Source organism: Centroberyx affinis, unplaced genomic scaffold, assembly GCF_046629955.1.
Source record: "Centroberyx affinis isolate AG114_WGS23_722 - 3 ecotype Tasmania unplaced genomic scaffold, CSIRO-AGI_Caff_v1 ptg003514l_1, whole genome shotgun sequence".
Lineage (NCBI taxonomy): Eukaryota > Metazoa > Chordata > Actinopteri > Beryciformes > Berycidae > Centroberyx > Centroberyx affinis.
Genome location: NW_027281461.1, coordinates 10,640 through 28,938, shown reverse-complemented (window position 1 = coordinate 28,938; position 18,299 = coordinate 10,640). Strand labels below are relative to the sequence as shown.

The 18,299-nt window shown below is 42.4% G+C and overlaps 1 protein-coding gene across 1 annotated transcript; it reads right to left on the bottom strand.

The window, feature by feature from the left end:
* Positions 1-483: 483 nt before the first annotated feature.
* rab4b (RAB4B, member RAS oncogene family) lies at positions 484-14,214 on the bottom strand. The gene is made up of 8 exons (XM_071539768.1): positions 14,054-14,214; positions 8,761-8,841; positions 6,677-6,791; positions 6,273-6,335; positions 4,586-4,740; positions 4,355-4,450; positions 3,933-4,109; positions 484-3,591 (listed from the first exon to the last, which is right to left on the bottom strand). Exons 1-7 carry the CDS (start codon positions 14,067-14,069, stop codon positions 3,994-3,996), a joined length of 642 nt encoding a protein of 213 aa, XP_071395869.1. The 5' UTR covers positions 14,070-14,214; the 3' UTR covers positions 484-3,591; positions 3,933-3,993.
* Between the last annotated feature and the right edge of the window lie 4,085 nt (positions 14,215-18,299).

Here is an 18,299-nt window from a genome sequence, read left to right as displayed (position 1 = left end):
TACATTAAACATCCAAATTTTTACTTTCATAAGCACATAATCTTTAAAATAGGTACAAGAAAATAACTGTCCATGAAACTTGAACAATGTAATTTAGTGAAAAATAGGTATATTTTGGTGATATTCTCCTTTAACACGATATCTGTTGTCCTGATAATTGTCATTCTATATGCATCAGCCCTCCTCAACAAGAACGAGGACGACTGGGGGAAAATATTGTGCAAAAAACTATGATAGTACCTCATGAAGCATTGGACCTGAGTGCAGAAAGTCTTCCAATACGGTAACCTGAGGATTTTCTGTCCAATGTTTCAGCACCATCTAGTGGCAAAACAAAGCAGAGTTCTTCCACGGTAAATTACACAATTTGGTTATGAGGTGAGGTCATTCCAACGGCCTGCCTAAGATCAATACATCAGTCAATATATCCACTTCAGCTACATTAAACCACTCTAGCTGTTACTCCATCGACCCAGGAACATAAATCCAGACAATTGGACACAGGGAATTTACTCTTCATCATATGAATCCTCTGATATTCTAACCCCACCCAGACTCTGCCTCTGAGGGAAACTGCAGACAAATGATGAGGAAGATTAATAATTTAGATAAAGTCTATTGTTGCATTTCTGAGCTATTTAATTCAGTTGGCTATCTATTTGTTGTGTAATTACTCATTGCTCACATTGGAGCACACAGGAGAGAGTGAGAGAGAGAGGCAGGAGAGCCAGAGATTTACCAATACTCAGGATCTGATCCAACTCCCTTGGGCTTCAAAATAGGATGAGCACTTTAACAGAAACCTAGTTTAGATGTCAGAGACTAGACAGAGTTATTAAAACATCTAGGACACAGATGAGAGATATTAACTTAAAAAACAAGCAGTTTACTGGGAATTCCATAATCATTACAATCAATGAGCAATACTCACCCTCAATAGACAATAGACAAATTCAATCTTATTTACAGCATAGATTACTCGAGATGTACAGTAGTTTTTGAGTTGATTATATAACATTGGTTACTAAGAAACAACTGAGTTGGATTGCGCTCATCGTTGGATTGAGTCCAGGCAGAATGTAACAGCAGACTGGATGAAAAGAAAAAGAATGCCGACGCTGACCATATGGCTGTTTTGGCGACTGCTTATTATGAACCATACATGTTAGACACATACAGTTAAAATGCAAACTAGCTCCGACTCTTTCAACAGTATTCAACAAATTTAAATGAAGCGGCTGTCCAGTGCTTTCAACAGCTTGTGAATATGAGTGATCAAGAGTTGTTGACAGGCTCCTGCAGCTCAGGAAGTCAACATCCTTTCCATCCTGTCATCACCTCTACAACAGCAGTAAGCAATAAACAAATCAAGCCTCAGATGGCAGAGGGACTTATCACCAGCACAACAGTCTTGCCTTCTGACAGCAGAAACACCCAAGGAAGAAAAATGAAGCACTCAGTTGTTCTTTAGTAAGAAATGATAAACATCTACAATTAAAATCTTTATTACAGTATACATTTCAAGTAAAATAAAATGTACAATTCTATAGTTACAGCATATTAACAAAACGAAAATGAAAACTCAAAAGTAAAAGTGCACTTGCAGAAGGAGACAAACTATCACACAAAGCCAATATTTTTTCTAAAAAACAAAACTTTTTGACCGGTCTGTCTCTCGATGTCATATACTATCTCCTGCTTGTACAATTCACCGTCTTTATCCCTTAAGTGTGCTGCCTCACTGGAGCCTGAAAGCATACGGCCGGGTCTACGTGGGCATATGCTAACACTTGAGAAAAAGACATGAGAAACGGGTATGCAGGCAGTTTGTTTTCATCTCCTCTCTGCTGGGTCGGTGTGACCCGCTCTCTGTGGTTCTGACAGAAGCAGCGCCTGTGACTCAAGAGCAGGGCGGGAGCTTGGGATGTTTTTAAGTTTTTAACTCGCAACCTCATTCTCTTCCAACACCACCACAAACCCCCAGTCAGTGATACATGGAAAGAGGAAACCATATTGCAGTGGAAATTCCCCTTTCTCTCTGGGGCAACACAGGGTCTGTTCTGAGGAAAAACATCTGGGTCAACTCTACAAACCCAGCGACACCACACAGCAGAGAGGGCCGCCGCTTTTGTGCTTGACAAAGAGAAGTGACAGCTAATCGGGAGGATGAAAACAGAACCTCAGATTTTATCAAAATTCACTTGCAACTTCCCATTAAACAGTAATGAGCCCATATGACTAAACTGAGTGGGTGGCATGAATGTTTCCCCACGCGTGGCACTGAGGCAAAACCAAGTGTGGTTTCCTGTGACCTTCCTTGTATGTGCATGTAGAGCAGCATTAAATTAAAAGGAGGGCAGGGTGAAGAGGAGAAAGAGCCAAGCAGGAGGAGGCAGAGACATGGTTAGTTTAACCTTCCACTGTGACAGGGCCAGAGACACAGGGACTTAACATGGGCTGGGGCAAGCATGGGAAATCAGATAAATGCAAAACAATTGACTTTGTGACCTTTGGAGTAAAATAAAGAGCAAAATTTCTCTCATTTTTGTGCTTTCAACATGACCCACAGGTTTGCCTGTGTGGGAGTGGAGTGATAGGACCATTCCCTTTGGAGGCACCACTGACAGTTTAGAGACATGGCGACTGGGAATAATATACATCCACAATATCAAGTATGTTACTAAGGCCAATTCTCTACATCATAATAGTGCAGTTCAACGCAAACCAATAAACAAAGCATTCAACAGATTCAACAAAACTTCAGACGGAGTAAAAGGCCTGATCTCTACATTTGGGCCTAGATGATTGAAAAGACCTGATGTACACTTAAACCCACCAATTAGCTGCAATTTGCATCAGGTCTGAGAAAATTATTGGACAACAACTGCAGGAACCTTTACAAAGATTTGTACAGTATGTGGTTTTGAATATATCTACAGTAAGTCTAAACCAAAATCTTGTGCATGTTGGCGTAATTGAGGTGCCAGCTGGAGGACACATTTAGACCCATCCGTTTATCACATTACAAATGACAGGTTGAATTTAAGAGGAGTGCTGTTCAGTGCAAATAAGGGTTCAAATATGGGTTAATAAAATGCAAAATATCATGGTGTGCCTCTATGAATGTTAAAACTCAAAAAGTGCTGACCAAGCTAATCATGAAATCCTACCCAGATAGCTTGAATGATAAATATATGCAAAAACATATTAATGATATTCAGACAGTGATGTGTGTATGTAAGAAAGCATCGCTGAGCAGGTGTTACTACAAACCAGAAAGAGAGGGATTAAAAAAACACAGTAGGGCAGCCCATACACATAACCCTTGACACTTCCTCGTCTGGTAAGTAACTGAGAAACAATTTTCTCAGAAGAGGATTCCTCTTCTTTATGATCCCAGCATGTTCACACTGAGGGGTTTCCCTGCCCAGAACGCAGGAGAAGAGGTGTCCTCCCCAGGCAAGAAGTAGAGACTCTTACCAGAGGTCAGGGGTCAGGGGTTGCAGTGGTCTCCATGACCACTAATCCAGGTGATCCGAGGTGTGTGAGACGGAAGAGATAAAAGTCCCACACACCCAAAAACACCTGGAGCTGAGATGTGGGAAGAGAGAAGAGATGAGAAGAGCTGCAATACGATCACTGATGTGCATTGATCAATGCCATGTAAGGATGGAACGATATATCAAAATTAGGGAGGCACATTTTTAAAAAACATCTTGATTGATTTGCACAATCAAATATTGATGTTCGTTAGGCCCAAATATGCTACATTCATATAATTATGAAATAAGCATATCGTCCCATCCTTAATATCACAGCAAGTGCAAGAGAGCAGGCGAGGTATCCTGATATGCAATTAATCAGGATATAATCTAAACGTAGCACTACAAGCAGGCTGAGCTGATAGTAATACTGTCTAGCATTACACTGACCTGTAAGGGATGTCCTGTATGCATGGGCCTGTGGGTTGAGGTGAGGGCGGGGCCCCGGCCCCTAGCAGTTACACTGCTGCTTATTCTGTGTGGTGGTGCCTCTCGGCTGTCGCAGCTGCCTCAAGGATGCATCTCCATACTGGATACCTGAACCCATCCTCTCCGGGTCCAGCTCACCTTTGAAACAAACAGTGGTGAGGACTGTCAGCGATGAAGACAAATACACTGTACACACACACACACACACGCACCCTTAAGGGCACATTCGCAGGGCTGCATGCATGCACGGAAGTGAACACACACACAGTCAACACAGCGATTAGGACAATGAACATGTAAAAAAAAAATCAGCATAATCAAACAGGAACTTGGAACTCAGACACACAGAAACACCTTATTAACAAACAAGTAGAGGTTTGTACCTGATTCTATCTTGTTGAGGATGGTGCGGGCGCACTTCAGGAAACCCTCTTCTACATTCTCCCCTGTCAGAGCGCTGGTCTCCAGGAACATCAGCTCTGCACAGGCAGAAACACACATTCAGGGTGGAGGAAAGAGAAAAAGAGAGAGAAAGAGGGGAAGGAAGAAAATGAGAATTAGAGGAGATAAAGACCTGAGGAAATCCAAGAGACTGTGCATCCAATGTCAGTTACCATTCTCCTGAGCAAAGCGCGAGGCCTCCAGGAAGGTCACCTCTCTGTCTGCGTCCAGGTCCTTCTTATTGCCACACAGGATAATAACAATGTTGGGGCTGGCCAGCGTCCGCGCATCCGTCAGCCAGTTGGTGAGGGCATTATAGGTCTCCCGGCTGCAGGACAAGACAGGACAGATAGACAGAGAGTAGGAAATAAGTTTGGCGCAGTCCGTCAGCAAACACAATAACATGCCTTTTAACAGTGCAGTGAGTGCTAGAGTGGGTCAGCTGTTACATACAGCAGAGTCTGCTTGACAGTGAAGACAGAGTCATACAGAGAACTTGTTTTGGGTTGAAGCCACCCGTCACCATGGTGACAGGACACTGGTGTCCATGGCAGCACGAGGTGAGCAGAAGGGTGTGGGTCTGCAAAATGATGTCTAACAGCTGCAGTCAAACGCAGCCAAAAGATGACGTCAGTTCTGGTCCAAACGCTGATGGGACAATCTTGCGCAGCCTCAGTCTTGATCACCCACTCTCTCCCTCTTTCACACACATCCACACACTTTGCTGTCTATCTTCCTACTTACTTTTCACCTACACAACATTGATAAATGTCTCCATCTCCCATTCTCTCTCTCTTCCTCTTTGCTCTCCATCTCCTCCTCTCCATCCTCATGCCCCCCCTTGCACTTTTCTCCCTCCACTCTCCCTGGTTTTCTCTCAGGTGACACTTTCTCTAATGGACTTTTGCTTTCCTGGCTGCTGCCGCCTGCCAGGAGACGCTACTACATTACATCTCCTGCCACTCTGCACCCTAACCCCCCCACACACACCTACAACCATACATTCGCACAAACACAAACTGTATTACGTTCCTGTCACTCAGCATTACCACATTCACTCCATCTTGATTATACAACACCTCTATCGCAACTCAGAGCTTCCAAAATAAAACCCTGTGACTGGGTCCTGGCATTCATATCACCATGTCTGTCTCGGCACATATACACTAAATTACACAAATTCTGGAGGTGGTGTTGACATGGTATAGCTTTATTACACTGCACAGACCTAAACCACAAATATGATGCTAATAAAAATATTACAATATGGAAGTTTTTGAATGACAGCACAAGTAACTACTCACACCGACAAGTTTCACAGGTCAGAAAGTGTCAGTTAATTTGACTGGAAGTCCAGACAGATCCATGTCATGGGTGTGCCAGGCAACAAATCAGAGTTGAAAATGTAAATGCTGTGAAGGCATGATAGTGCATCTCACTAACTGCAACAGATAATGGGTTTTTGCAAAAACTTTAAAATCTATAGTGAAGGAAAAAAAATAGGGTTTGTGTTAAAATAGTGTTTGAGCCAGCTAGTTAACTCCACATGTAATACACACCAGTCTGAATGGGCATTAAAAGCAGGGAGGAAAATTACCACTAGCCAAATGCTGGTAATATTTTGTTAAGGCAGGTATGCTTATCTATTATACCAGCCACTTAGGCAGGTAACCAACCATGTTTCAGAGATCTTTTTGTGTTCTGGTTGGTGAAAAGTGGCTGTATAATCTTTGGATTTACCAGCCACTGTGGCCTCTAGACCACGAGAGTAAGTAAGTTGGTAAATGCACATTCTGTTTTACACAAAAGCTGTACTTTTCTGGAAAAGCAGAGGGACAGTGAATGCAGCGACTGTTTTACCTGGTGATGTCGTAGACGAGCAGCGCCCCGGCCGCTCCTCGGTAGTAGCTGCGTGTCACAGAACTGGGGAGGGAGAACAGAAGGTTTGGTTAACCTTGCATTCATAATATCACCTATTCAACCTACCAATCAATGAGAGAAGACACCAGAGAGACAATAGGACTGTGATTCGTAACGGCTGGGAAAATTTGGATGGAGACAGTGAATGAGAAGCACTCTCAACAATTGCTGTCAAGATGCCTTTGAGGAAGCCACTTAATTACTCCTGTGCAGCTGCTCAGTGGTAGAAGAATATGGCTGCACTGGGCATCTCCCAGGCATGAATGTGTGTAACTGTGTGATTGTGAAAGTTAACTTCAGGTCAGGGTTTGCCAAACCCTGAGCAGGCAGTAGAAGGAGTTTACCGGAATCGTTCCTGTCCGGCGGTGTCCCAGATCTGCAGTTTGACCGTCTTTCCACCGACATTGACCACTCTGGAACCAAACTCTACCCCTATGGTATGGTTGGAGTCCTGCTTGACTGCACCAGGAGTGGGAAGTGGAGAAAGTGAAGAGGGGAGAGAGGGAGGAAATAGAAAAGCAGAACAGTAACTTTAGCGCATGCCTTCATGTCTCCAAAACAAAACAAAAAAGTTATTCAGACTCAGTTTCGGCGGCGTTTTATCCTGGCAAAAGAGAGTGAAGTCTTATCATTTAACCCAACAGGTGCACACTGCCACAATAAAGACAGCGCTTTCAACTCAGTTCCCAGAGTCTTAGTTCTGATCTATAATATGTTGGTGTGTTGTGCTTGTTTAAAGACATGAGCGGTTATCTTCAAACGGCTCATATCCATATCAGAGGACTAGAGGGAGTCCCTAAGAGATTAACACTGTCAAAAACCTCCTCCCTCTTTCACTCCACTGACAGCACTGGGCCCTGGCACGTCTTTAATTAATTCGAGCGTGTGTGTATGTGTTGCGTGCGTGTGGGTATGTGCGCGTTTGAAATTATTCACCATAGCTTCAAAAATAAGATGAAACTGAAGAAATATGTTGGACCTCACAGCTACATTCATGCTAGAGCGGCTCAATTATGGCTAAAATGACAATCCCAATTATTTTGCTAGATATTGTGATAAATATAAAAAAAAATAGATAAAAATGTGATAAATGATTGTTATTCTTGAAGGTATAAGGAAACCATTTTTTTTTACTTTTTGCATCTTATGTCACCATCTTCACTATTTTCAAGTACAGTGCACATTTTAAATAAAATGGTTTTGATAATGCAGATATGCCTGTTAAAAACTAAAATCTAACTAAAATCTACTAAAATCATCACATAATTTGATGTGCTTAATTAACCAGCCTTAACTGGTTCTGCTACAGCCCAAAGACTAAACTAAACCTCATTTTAAAAAATGAGGTTTAGAAACATAGGTTTTCTGAAGTTTAACCTAAGAAAAATGGCCTGGACAATGTTAGTAGCTCCCAAACCAAATGCTTGCTTTCCTTGTTAAAATACATTAAACTAAACAAGCAGCATTAACATTCCCTGTGAGTATTGGTAAGTCTTTCACATTATGAGAGAAATGCTGCACTGCTCTGTCCTGCTCTGGCTGTCCTGTTCCTCCAGTCCAGATTCTAAGCCAGAGCACTTTGGAGTCGTGTGGTATATCTGGCCGGCCCAATAATTGCACACTGTAAATGTTAACAGTCTGGATAGACACGGTGTACAATTCATCCTGTCATTCTGGTTTAATTCTCCATAGAAGTCAATGAATAACTCAACCTGGAGGGCCTCGCTGAAAAAGTGCAGTAGAAATGAGTCTAACCTCACAGTAGGGAAAGGGTGTCAGTTTTATGCCTGGTGTGATACCTGTGATTAGGGTCAGGATACAGAGTGCATGTTTGCTGGATGCGTGTGGCATGAAACAGGTCATCAGTACAGCAGCACTGTTTTCATATAGTCTGCCAAGTCAGTCATCACAGTAGGTACAGTCATAGAAACTTGTGGCGATGTCATTAACATTGATGTTTTTATTGTGGTACTTGCTGAAACCTATATACTGACCGACCCCTGTTTTTGTGAATAGTGTATATGAAAACAGTCCCATAAGGAACAGTGGACCCATTTCTTTTGGTAATGTCAAACTTGGTATAGTTTGATTTTTTGCAAATAAAAAGAGGTTCTACAGGCCAGAGGGTTTTTGGGTGTCAATAATTTTGTCTTGGCCATTTTTGTATTTCCAAAGTTGAAATGCTTAACTGAACTTTGAAGAATATAAGTATTACTTTTGTCAGTTTTTTTTTTTTTTTTACAATTTATAGCAACTATATAGCTATATTTAACAAATCATCAGAAAACTCTTAAGCAGTATTGAGCATATACTGTAGGCTGAGTGGAAAAACTATGATGAATCTGTATTCATGTGAGGTATGTAATTATGTAATTACTGTAATGCAACCACTGATGTGAGTCATAAGCTTTTATGAGGGGACACTTACACTTGTTCTCAATGAACTGGTGGAGGAGGCAAGATTTCCCCGTCCCAGCACTGCCAATCACCAGGAATTTAAACAGGAAGTCTGAAACCAAAGGATAAGAGGTAGAAATCAATGCAACACCAGAGTCAGGGGAGAACATAAACCTGCTGCTCTTTGCTCTTCCATCCTCAGATTTCCTTTTAATCCCACCTGAGCTACTACTTTCACAGTGTCCAACAACCCCAAATTAGCCAACTAATCACTAAACCTTGCATGTGAATAGTTTAACGTGCTACTTCCGATTCTAATTTAATTAGCTCAGGAGACTTGTTTGTGCTAAGTGGAGAAAGGGCTGTGGGCGGAGCCTTGAACAAGCAGCAGCACAAAACAACACAGGTCATTAGAATGAAGCCACGGTGTCGGCTTCAGCTGAGTTACTAGACGTGGCTTAGGATGATTGACTAGCGTGGGACTGACTGACCGTGGCCAGCTGGTTGTGCAGATGTTGTTGATGTGTGTGAAGCGGGTTCTTGCTCTGGAGAGTACAACCCATCCTACACAGATGACCCCCGAGCCCAAATGACTGGAGCCCCTGACGTGCAAGGCCATTCGCAGCCTAAAGGCAGCCTTTGTGTGCTGCGACCACAGATAGGGCAAGGGACATTTGCATGCGTAGGCTGGGCCATAGTTACGACCAGATCCATGAGATATGAAACAATATGATGATTGAGGAGAGGGAAAGAGGATGTGTGTGTGTGTGTGTGTGTGTGTCTGTGTGTGTGTGTGTGTGTGAGCAAGAGAGAGAAACAGTAAGTGAGTCAGTGTGAGTGACACATGCATAGAGAAGTGAAGACAATAACAGAAAAACAGAGAGACGATGTGTGCATAAGACTGTGAGAGCAAAGGATGATTGCACACTACACCTATCCCCCTGAGAGCCTGCTTCACTTGGATTTGAAGACAGTATGCAATTTTGGTTTGAGCTTAAGCGCTGGCTCTGTATCCAGAACTGCTGGCCTGGCAAATGATTATACAGTGATTACTGGTGAGATTACTAGCCAGGTAAATGCCCTGTGAATATTCAGCTCCACACAAGGTCAACGGAGCTGGCAGTGGTTTAGAGGAGAGGGGAGGGGATGAGATTGATCTTTTGTTGCTGTGTGACATTTAAACACATTATGCTAGTGCTCTTGGAGCCACCTTGCTCGGCCAATACAAACCACACCACTAGCTTCGTTTATAGTGCACCTTTGTTTGTGGAAGCTTGTGTTTTCTCAAGCAACACAACCTTCGGGTCAAATTCTTGGTAACAGAACAACTAAGGTCAAGGGAAGTAGCCTACCAGCACTTACAGTTTTCTTTTGCAACAGTAGCCAGCATGACTACTCCACACAACCACACATTGTCAATGGACATGACAGCAGAACTGACAGAATCAAAAGCTAACAGCTTTGTTTTAAAAGCTTGCCTCAGCTTTTCAGGGTCTTTCCAGACATCCCACATTCCCACTTGAGATCTGCATACAACAATCAAGCTGTCAATATGTCAAACGAATGGGGAAAGAGGGATGCAGCGCTGCCCCGTGCAACAGCAGCCTGCTAGGCTACTGTGTTCTTTGACATCAATATTAAATAACCCCTGGGGGATCAGACTAACAGTGTCACACAATATGCTCTCACTTACACTATGAAAACACTTAACAAACGAAGGCCCGCATCTACTAAAGGTCAACGCTAGCATGAATCAAATGGCGATCCAAAAATCTTGTCTTCTGATCTACTAACACAGCACACAGGCATTTGCATCTGAGAAAACGATTAAGGTTAATCTAGACAGTGGTGAACTCCGCACTCCTTGCCTTAATGAAATGTGTTTATGTGTGTGTGTTCCAAGGCTGGAGCACAAAACAGGAGAAAAAAATTGAAATTGGAGGATGTGATTTATCAACACCAGCTGTTGATTGCACCATTTAAAAACGAATTAACTAGTTGTTTACTAGAAAAAGCATGTCTTAAAACTTTGCTCACAGGCTAGCATGGCTGTGATGGTAGCGGCTTGGTGGATATATTGCCAAAGAGTGTCAAAGATGTAGCCTAACTTCGCCTAACTTTTCAATAAACCAATAATTACCCTGTTGGAATAAACATCAATTTAGGATTGCACAAACCAAATACAATGCCAGTTTTTGGATGTTTTGACCAGAAAAAAACACACCATCTAAAAACTCTTCATTGCATTAATTTGTAATTGCTTTGTGGAGCAAACACCAGAACACACTCTCACCTTCAGACATGCCCTTGCTCTTATCTCACCAAGATTGTCCAGGGGAGCTCAGGGACAGGCCTAATATATTATAATAATTCATAAACAACTCCATTTTGCTACTCTCTATTGCCAACTGACATAACGCAAGTGATTCTACCTATATCCACTTGATGAAAGCTTTTACATTTGCTTTTCTAAACACCTAACGTCAGGTAGGTATTTCCATGGAAAAACCCTCGGCCACACAGGAAGTGATGTGGTTTGTTTGCTATAAACAGAAGAACTCAGAGCAGAAATAATCACAGTGGTTGAACAGAAAAAGAGCAATACCTACAGAAACACAAACTTCATCAACAAAAAACGGATGGAAAAAAAATTTCACAGTACACTGATTGGGAAGTGATCTCTGGGAAATGCAGAACAAAAACAGCACAGCAAAGACTGCTTGTCACCAAAACAAATAAAAGTTCAGGTGGTAATCCTGTAGATTCCCACTTTAATCATAGGTTACATCAACTTGAGTTGTAGGTTTACAGTCATTTGTGTCCTGGGGTAAGCCCACTACTAATAAAAAAAAGAAAAAGTCAGTAGCGCACCTGTGCAGCCTGACCATACATGGCTTGCATGTATACAGCTTCCATAAATTACTTGGCAAAGCTAAACAGGACATTAACACAATAGTGGGAATGGCAAGTTCATTTTGAGCGTATCAAAAACAACGAAGATTGAAAATTATTGTAAAAAGAAAATCCACTCACAACACAGTCCACTCAAACCCTTGATGGCTCGCAAATATAATGAATTATCTGTGCTTGTGTTAATTTATATGCCTAATCTTAGTGAATACTTTGTGCATGCAAGACTAATTCCTCCTGCACTTGTTTTTCTGCAGCGATTCACTGCTCACTAAGACAAGACACCAAAGTCCATGGGACACAAAGTTGAAGATCATTTTAGAGATTCACATAAATCATTATATGATTGTATGGTGCAAGTAAATGGAGGACAAAGCACCAACATACCCAGAGAAAATTTGTTGGCTTATGGGTGACTTTCAATAAAGTTAATAGATTATTTATGTTTACCATTCATTTTCATTAAATTTGAACAAAAATCTCAAGGAATTTGTGTGCTCATTCTTAAGTACATTGGTTGAAAATCGCCGCTCTAGTACACAGCGGCTACTAGGGCATGGCAAGAATGAGAGCATGCTCAGTCACCATGGAGATGGATGGCATGCAAGACCATCAGGAAGCCAACACACTTCATCTTCTGCTTGGGATGGCTGTCCTTCAAATTAGGAATGCATCAATACACCACACATCGGGCGGAAACCCAGATAAAAAGGGGCATCATTGGAGAGAATTTCCCTAATATCAATCAGAGTCATCATGTGTAACATGGCGAAAATCAAGTCAAAGTGACACAATTTTGTCAAACACAAGATGATGTGAGATCTCTCTTCACACATCTCCCTAATGGAGAAATATGGATTATATAGTAAGATTTTTTTGTCCAATGACCCAAAGCCAATGGTCTTTCTATGTTTTGTTCTTTAAAAGTAATATCACATAAGTACCCCACATTGGCTTAAAGCTTTAATCAAGAATTGGCAGTGAAAAAGTGCTATCTCTACTTAAAATCCACCAGATCATAACAAAACATGTGTCACCAGTGGTGATCAGGTGCTAGACATAATCTCTTTTCAAACAAGGTCAAATTCTATGTAACACATAAACATAGCGTGTTTGTCTACATACTGTGTATATAGGCTATATGTGTGTGTGTGTTTTGGTGTGCCTTAACTATACTTAGTAAGCTAATGAAAAAGTGCTGTACAGAAAAGAACAGATAAATGAGAATTCAATGAGCTTCTGTTGGAGCAATTTAGCCTGGTCGTGTACTTACTGTACTTATGATACTTTTTGCTAGTTTCCTACTGGCCCTCCAGGAGAAGAGACAACAGAGGAGACCGAGGTAAAAATCAATAAAAGACTATTACAGCTACCATTAGAGCTGGCACTTCACCATAAATACGGCCTACTGGAGTAGTGTTTCATACGAGGAAAGAGGGAGAGAAACAGGGTACAAGGAGAAGCAGATGGATGGAGACTGTGTGAATGAGAGAGAGAGGGAGAAAGAGAGGGAGAGAGAGGGGGAGAGCAACAGGAGAGGGTGATGATGTGCCATTTCAAAACAGAGGGTCAAAGGTATCCAGTCAATTGTGGTATGTTCACTGACACCACGAAGGAGAGTCATGATAAATGAATTTATGTACATGAGGAGTAATTTCCTGTTTAAGTGGGTTCCCGTAACGTCTACGCCCACATGCAAAGGCAACCGTGACTTCTGTCAGCATAAGGATGCAATGTAGTTTGTTCTTGTGTTAGCCATCTAGTTCCTATGCTTGATATCAAGCTGGAGACACATGTGGTGGTGTGCCCACTGACCACTGAGAAGCCCCTGGACACCTAAAAGCTGCTGCTGTCCAGGTAACTGAGGGATGACCGGCTACCGTGACTTCCTGATACAGGCCTAGGTTTTTAGCTACCTCTGAAGTGAAAGCACAAAGTACCTGAAATAAAATGCAACCTGCTTGCAAGGTCACCCAATCCGCTTTCATTTCAACAAGCTAACGGTACCTCAGCGTCTGCAAGCAAATTCTACATGTCACAACATGTTACCGTAGCTCTGTGCCAAAACTAAGTTGGTCCAACTTTTAACTGGCAATATTTCAGCATATGTTTACTCCTACTCTTGATCGTGTAGGGAAGCAATACACTCCGCCATTGTTCGACAGAGGTGTCAATTAATACTCGCGAAGCACGCCAACTACAGTAGTTTAGTGTATGAAATGTAGCTACCTAACGTTAGTTACTAGCATTAAAAGCCGCAAACATCCTGACCTGGCAAGTTAGCTAGTAGCTAACGTAAGCTAGCCATGTAGCTAGCTAACTAGCAAAGCGCTAGTACTCACCATTGAACAAGTGTGTATGGAACAGCTAGCAAGCATGAAATGTCAATCTATCGCCCCCCCCAACACACATACCGTATGTCTCAGACATGCTGGCCCTCGCTGTATGAAGGACTCAATCAGGCTTTATTATTGTTTTCTTGGCACTGTGAGAGCTATGCGCTAGCTGGGTTCCTACACCTCCTCGGGGTGTTTGTCTACGATGTAAGGTTTCCTTGATCCCTTCCTAGCTTCATTCGCTCCGACGATTGAGGCTCTGACACAACCTCGGAACGTAGCGTAACGACGGCAGTTGCGTATCACGTCTTTGCCGTTGTCTTATGCGGCCTTCAGGGGATGTCGGAAATATTGGAATAACCAGTTCAGCGAACATTAACGACCCGGCACGACCTTTTTCCCCGAGTGGTAAAAAAAAAAGACGAGCAAAGTCATGATTATCATACGCGATGTGAGACACCTAAGCGGCTTGTCTTTTGGGGAAATGGCAGAAAGCATGAAAGCCGTATCGACCTTTGATTTTAAAGGTGATGTATACAACAAATTTCGGCTAAGAAATCAATAATACACCAATACATTCGCATTTCTACTATTAATTTTGCAAAGTAGTTCTGTGCCGCGTGATCTCTAAAATAAAACAACAGCCATCAAAAATATTTTGTTACAGAGTCCAATTTGTTATTATTTCACTCGAATGCGCGACAAGCAAGGGGGTTTACCGTTGTGAGAAGAAGGAGCTTCTGAGGAGCACTGGAAGGCAACATTAGATAAGGCGCACTATGCTTGATTGTACGCATTCCTGTTTAATGTATGTCACGTTTAAAGCAGTAGGCCTATTCCAATTCACATCTATATATTAATGGTAAGATTTATTTGGTCCACTTCTTTTCATTTTATTTTGAAAAATGAAAGTTGATGATACAGTGACCAAATGTAGTGGCAACAGCTAGCCACAAGATGGCAGGCAGAGATAAGATCAAATCTGCTTGGGGCTTGAGGGCTATCTTCCTCAGTTTAGTGCAAAGCATAGCCCAAGTCCAACCAAGTTAGAATAGAGCTTTGACATCACATGACATAAAATGATATGACATTTTTTTAGTTGTATTTAATTTATCTGTATGCTGTTGTGACCCACTCTTTTGTTGCCTAATCCTTTGCTTGTGTTTCCACATACCACGGCCAATATTCGTAGTAATCAGTACATAAAAATGCAGTGTTAAAATCTAATATAGGAAAGTTATGTACAAGCACAGGGTTCTTCATTGACAAACGGATGACTATTTTTCTCTGAAAAGAGTTGCACAAAGCAGTGTCTTTTGAGGTTTTGTATGAGGAATGTCTGTCTTTTTGTTTCTTACTTATTCATTCATCACCTTTCCATACCAACTTACACACATGCATGCACACGCACACGCACACACACACAGTGGAGTGTGCAGGGCCGCCCAAGGGCAAATTACAGAGCCTTCCACTCTGCTACTATCTCTCCTAGTTCCTCCCTGCCTTTGTTCTGCTTTGGCAGATCCCCTCATCCTCCCCAGCCTTGTTAAAAGCTCTTTTCACTGAGATTAAAGACAGAAGGAAACACTAGGCTCAGCGTCGTGTGGGGGCACGGATGTTTTCTTAAGGTGGGCTACAAGAAAGGCTAGCCTGAAAGGTGTGTGGGAGGCGGAAAGAAAAGAGGGTGTGTTTTTCTTCCTTTGACCGCTCCGCTTACCTTTGAGGGTGTTTCAGCAGTCATTGTTTCTCTTCTCTTTCTTGTCCTCTTGTCCATTGCGGCTGTCATCATCAGTGCCGATTTTTGTTTGGACTGCAGGGCATACAAGGTGCTTGTGTGTGTCTGTGAGTGGTGGTGGCGTTGGGGGAGGGGGGGTTGTTTGGTGGTTTTGACCTTGGATTATCCTGTCGCAAAAACCAGTTTAGAGCAAAGGCAGGGAGGCCTGCTGGATTCATGTGTACAGTACTTTTAGAGAGACGTGTCAGGGGGAAAATAGATGCAGGGGGAGAAGGAGGTTGAGTGTGTGTGTGTGTGTGTGTGTGTGTTTGGGGGGGGGGGTTTACTCATAGACACAGAAATCAGCCCCTTTCATGTCCCAGTCCAGACAGTTTCAAACCAACATCAGAACCAATGCGTTTATGTGTGAGCACATGGGGGAAGCCCCATTATAGCCTGCAGACAATCACATAGGATCACAGGATCCACAATGTTTACAACAAACAATGAGTCATTTTCCACAGAATAATTAGGTGAATCACCTCCAGAGACAGGTGAGCTCTGTGTTTGGCAGGCGTTACTGTAAATATAAAGGTGTTTGTCTCATCGTGAGTCACTGCCCATACAGTAAAACAGAGGGATTCCTGACGACCTGCTGTTTTATATACAGAAACAAAGGGTTCTATGAAGTAAGGGCTATTAAGAGATAAGGTGCACATAGCCATGAGGTGTAAATGCATTAATGAGATGAAAGAAGTACAAGAATGCTGTGAAGTCTGTTGACTGGAGGTCTTGACTCCAGCTAACAAGCTAAACCTATAGAGGCGCTACAACTGCAGCAATATAAGAAGTTTGAAAACTAACCGTCAAAACCTGAATGGGACAATCAGACAGAAGTGTAGGAGTGGAAAGAGAACAGTGCAGCTCTGATTTGGACTGAGGGGGAGTATTTATGTTCAAGCTACTTTACACAGCAGTGCTTGTGTAACTGTTTGTTTGCATGCCAGGGCATCTACTCCAGTTCCCAGTCCACCTCACTCTGTGCTGCCTATGTGTGTCAGCAAACCCCTAGTAGGCTGCCACACATTAGCACAGGCACCCCAGGCTATATGAAGCACAACAACGCAATGGGAGATACACGCTATAACAAAGCAAGACAGCAGGCTTTGAAACGGAGAAACGAGTGAAAAGAATAAGAGAGCGTCTCTGGAAGTCGTAGCGAGGGTTACTGTACATAAGAAAGAGAAAGCAAAAGGCCCTGGCATATCAAGCTGCTTTTAGCTATTCATAGATTACCTCTCATTCATCTTCCCATTATCAAGAGAGATGAAACACCATGGCTCCCCTACAGTCAACTATAAATATAGTACAGCCTACTGTACAGCATTCTCTATGATATTTAATGTATATATTACAGTAGAATTGTTAATTATATAGGACCATAAAATGGATGGCTATTGGATCTTCCCCATATCATACTTGCACTAGATTTAGTAGAGCGATGAAAACACGTGTCAATTTGTTTGTTTCAGGATTTCCTAGAAAAAGCTGCTGCATTTTTTTTTATGTTCAAAGCTTGAAGCCTAGCAAATGATGGGAGAGGTCACAGAGGTCAAACTTTTTCTCTACATCATTTTGACGTGAAGGTTGCATTCTAAAAGAGGACTTTCCCATGGGGCCTCAACAGGCACTGTGCAGGCTGTTGAGGAGAGGTGATCCAAAATAGAACTCAGGCATCACAACCTCACCAGAGACCTATTGGTTTTCAGAGGGCAGGGAAAGCCATGCCATTTTGTTTTTACCAGCTACATGAGTTCTCATCTGGGCTTCCCAATGTGATTTGGGATTTGTCAGTCACACACTACACAATATAAATGTATATATTTGGAAAAAAAATCTCCTGTGAATACCAAACACAACACATCAAACAACTTAGATCAAATAATTGACATTAAACAGTAGATGACATTACTGCTGGTGCAGGTTTCAACTACAGCTTCACCTGCAGGGTCAGGTTTCTCCTCCAGTCCAGTTGGGGTTCGCTTGCTAGTCTATGGACAGAGGGCCATGAGGCAGTATTGAAGTCAGAGCAAGTCACAAAGAAGCAGAAATTTGTAAACAGAGTTCACGGGTCTAGGCGAACCTAACATGGCAACAACTCAGACTTGTCATCTCACCCCCATGCACCTCCAAAAGCCAAGGTGATGCTGAGTCTCTGGCATGTCAACACTTTGGAGTGGCCAAGCTGGGCCTGGGTAAACGTGACACTTGTTTATCAGTTCCATAGGGAAGCTGTCGGTATTAGTCCTGAAATGGTGGGGGGAGGGGGGTCAAGCTAGGGTAAGGTAAGGGATAGAGGGTTTTGTGTATGGGCACATAGTAAATGGTAGGGGTGTAGAGCAGTGGTGCTCAATGTGGGATCCGGGGACCACCAGGGGTCCTTGAGGGGGTTAGTTAACACAATTATAGAATGTAGAAGAATTTTGATCATAGTTTTACTGTTATGTTTCTTCCTACAATACAGATAGTCATGGAATTCTGGACAAAATCATATCTAACAATGAAAATATTCTCAGATTTGGGTCAGACAAAATCTCATCACATCAACTA